Below are 2,500 nucleotides of genomic sequence, written 5' to 3'. Positions count from 1 at the left end.
AAACAACTATTCCAAAAGCAAAAGCCTGCTACAGTTTAGGGACTTACCTGCAGTTTACGCACGGCTTGCTCCAACTCGTCTATTGTTCGAAGGTTACCCGTTTCTATGTTGGATTTTTCTAGGTAACCAAATTGCATCAGATAGTTTTGCTAAAAAGAAATTAAGTTTTTAACGTTAATATTGTGCAAAGAATATTTAAAATACATTTGCTACACAATTAAAATACATATGAGAATGTGGTAACCCCCCAACAAAAAAAAGGAAATTTAAGAGTTCTTGTCAAAATATAACACAATCAACATGAAGATATAAAAAAACATGCATAAAAACAACCTCTATTGATCTATCGGAATTTGATCGCCAATACAAAAAAAATCAATACCAATGTTTGATAGCGTGATAGCGTGATAGCATTAACAACAATGCGATCATAATAATGAACCTTTCCATTCTTGTTTGGCTACTATCATCGTTTCAGAGCGAAAGAGTTAATTGCTTCGCCCTTCCTGACAACATCACCGCACGGACCGGAAGTGGGCACGGCCCAAATATGCCCGCTCGGCCGGGCATACGAACAGTGACTCCGAAAGTGACCGGGAAGGAACAAGTCAATAAAAATCAATTCGATCGCAATTGAATTATGGTCTGCGTTGGGTGCAAAGCGGTAGCAAAGCACGGTGCATGGACACCGAACTACATCAACCACCACCATCGCTCGATTGACCACGATCGGCATCGTGCAGAAAGGGATGGGAAAAATAAATGAAAGGAAGTTAAAACAAAGCCAGGAACCGCGGACAAATGTGCATCCTTTGCCCTTTCAGCGGGGCTACATCCGGCGGCAATTTAATAGAGTCCTTGAGGTAGAAATTGGCAACCACCGCCGCCAACCAACCAACCAACCAACCAGTTGCTTCAATATCTTTCTCTTCGTTTCACTTCGTTTGCTTTCGCTGTCGGGTCAGCTGTGTGGCCAATTGAGTGGCAGCATCTGCTGCAAGAGTTTCTTCTTTTTTTCTCTCTCTATCCTTTCGGGCTTCTTCTGTGCGGTCTTTAATCAAATTGTCTCGCTATGGTCACTGCCAGGCACGAAGCCAGTAGTCAGCACAGTGGCGCCACGTCTCAATCAATTTCAATTAAACGCTTGCCAGAGGTTAGCCTCGCATATGTCTCTTATCCATTCTATAAGCAGCGGAATGCAGATGAACTAATTATATTCCAATGCCAGTAAAACCAGCGCTAGCCACAACCAGCGAGGAACCATTGGAAGTAATGTGAGAATCTCTGATCAGAAAAATCGCGCGTCTCATCTAACCGAAAAGCACTTTGCGCCCCGAGTACCAAACATCCGGTACGCACACTATAGGCCCTGTCACACGCCTGTTCTGTTACTCTCCTCGTTGCTTCGGCATCTTTAATTACGGAAATTGTATCAAGAAAGCTTTCAGCCACCAATTTCCGCTTCCCAACCGAGGGGGAACTTAAGCGATAGCTCATGATTCTTTTGCGTGTCGGTCAGCAAGAACTCCGGCACTAGATCGAATACCTATAAAAGAATGACGAAACATGTTAACCCGGCCTCTCTTCCAAAAAAAAAACCATCATCACACAGAACAGAAGGAATCGTTTTCAACAGATTGCCGCCGATGCAGAAAAAATGCTGAAAATCAAAACGGTAAGCCTGAGTTCCCATAGGGGCCATTTATCGCTGGCTAAGCTGCACCCCCCCCCCTCCCACGCCAGCGCCATCATAACTTCACGAATGACACTGGTTTTCGAAGTAGAACAAAACGAACGGCTCCATTAAAGCGGTTGTTGGACAAGGTGGTGTCGTTATCCGTGCCGAGATCGATGGGATCGATGACGATATCGGATCATCTACCCAATCCTTGTGGTTGACAAGGGAATGAAACGAGCAATTTGCATAGTCCATTTGAAACGACCCCATGCCCGCCGCCTCCGTCGGAATTTAGAACCGAAATGGCCAAAGCGAAGAAAGCGAAGTAGAACTAAGCAAATACCCTTTCGGGAATGGTTCAATCGGCAGAAATCCTTTTTCGCTCTTCTCTCGCCGGTTCTCTAGAGGAACCGGCTTCGGATTTGGTGCGAAGCTGACGATGAGCTTTGATAAGTCGATACCATCGGCACACTGTGCGGCAACTGTGGGGATCTTCTCTTAGTTCACCCATAAAACCGAACGACATCTAATCAATAGTTGTGCACCGTCATGTCGTGGGTTTTTAAAGTACCGTCCAGGGTTTCATTTTTTGGGTTTTTTATGATGCTGCTGCTGCTTCGGTCAGCCATTTTCGGTCGCTCTCCTTCTCCATCTCGATGGCTGATTGAACATTGATCTGAATCCTTCATGATACGGATCTAACACTCTGTTCTGCGGTCATGCTCGTCCTCGCACACTGGTGACCTATTGGAATGGCTATAAATATCCCAAACAGTCGCGAATCGTCTGGATTGCCAGCAAGGATTACCGGATACCGGAATG

At 45.2% G+C, this 2,500-nt stretch overlaps 1 protein-coding gene across 1 annotated transcript in view; it reads right to left on the bottom strand.

The window, feature by feature from the left end:
• LOC125953599 (matrix metalloproteinase-2) overlaps positions 1-2,500 on the bottom strand; it is a 183,383-nt gene that overhangs the window by 146,691 nt on the left and 34,192 nt on the right. The window contains exon 2 of the mRNA XM_049683267.1: positions 48-149. Within this exon, the coding sequence (XP_049539224.1) occupies positions 48-149 (102 nt within the window). The remainder of the gene's footprint in view (positions 1-47; positions 150-2,500) is intronic.

This window comes from Anopheles darlingi, chromosome 3, assembly GCF_943734745.1.
Source record: "Anopheles darlingi chromosome 3, idAnoDarlMG_H_01, whole genome shotgun sequence".
Classification (NCBI taxonomy): domain Eukaryota; kingdom Metazoa; phylum Arthropoda; class Insecta; order Diptera; family Culicidae; genus Anopheles; species Anopheles darlingi.
The sequence above is the reverse complement of the archived record's forward strand: the minus strand, read 5'-3'. Positions and strand labels throughout refer to the sequence as shown.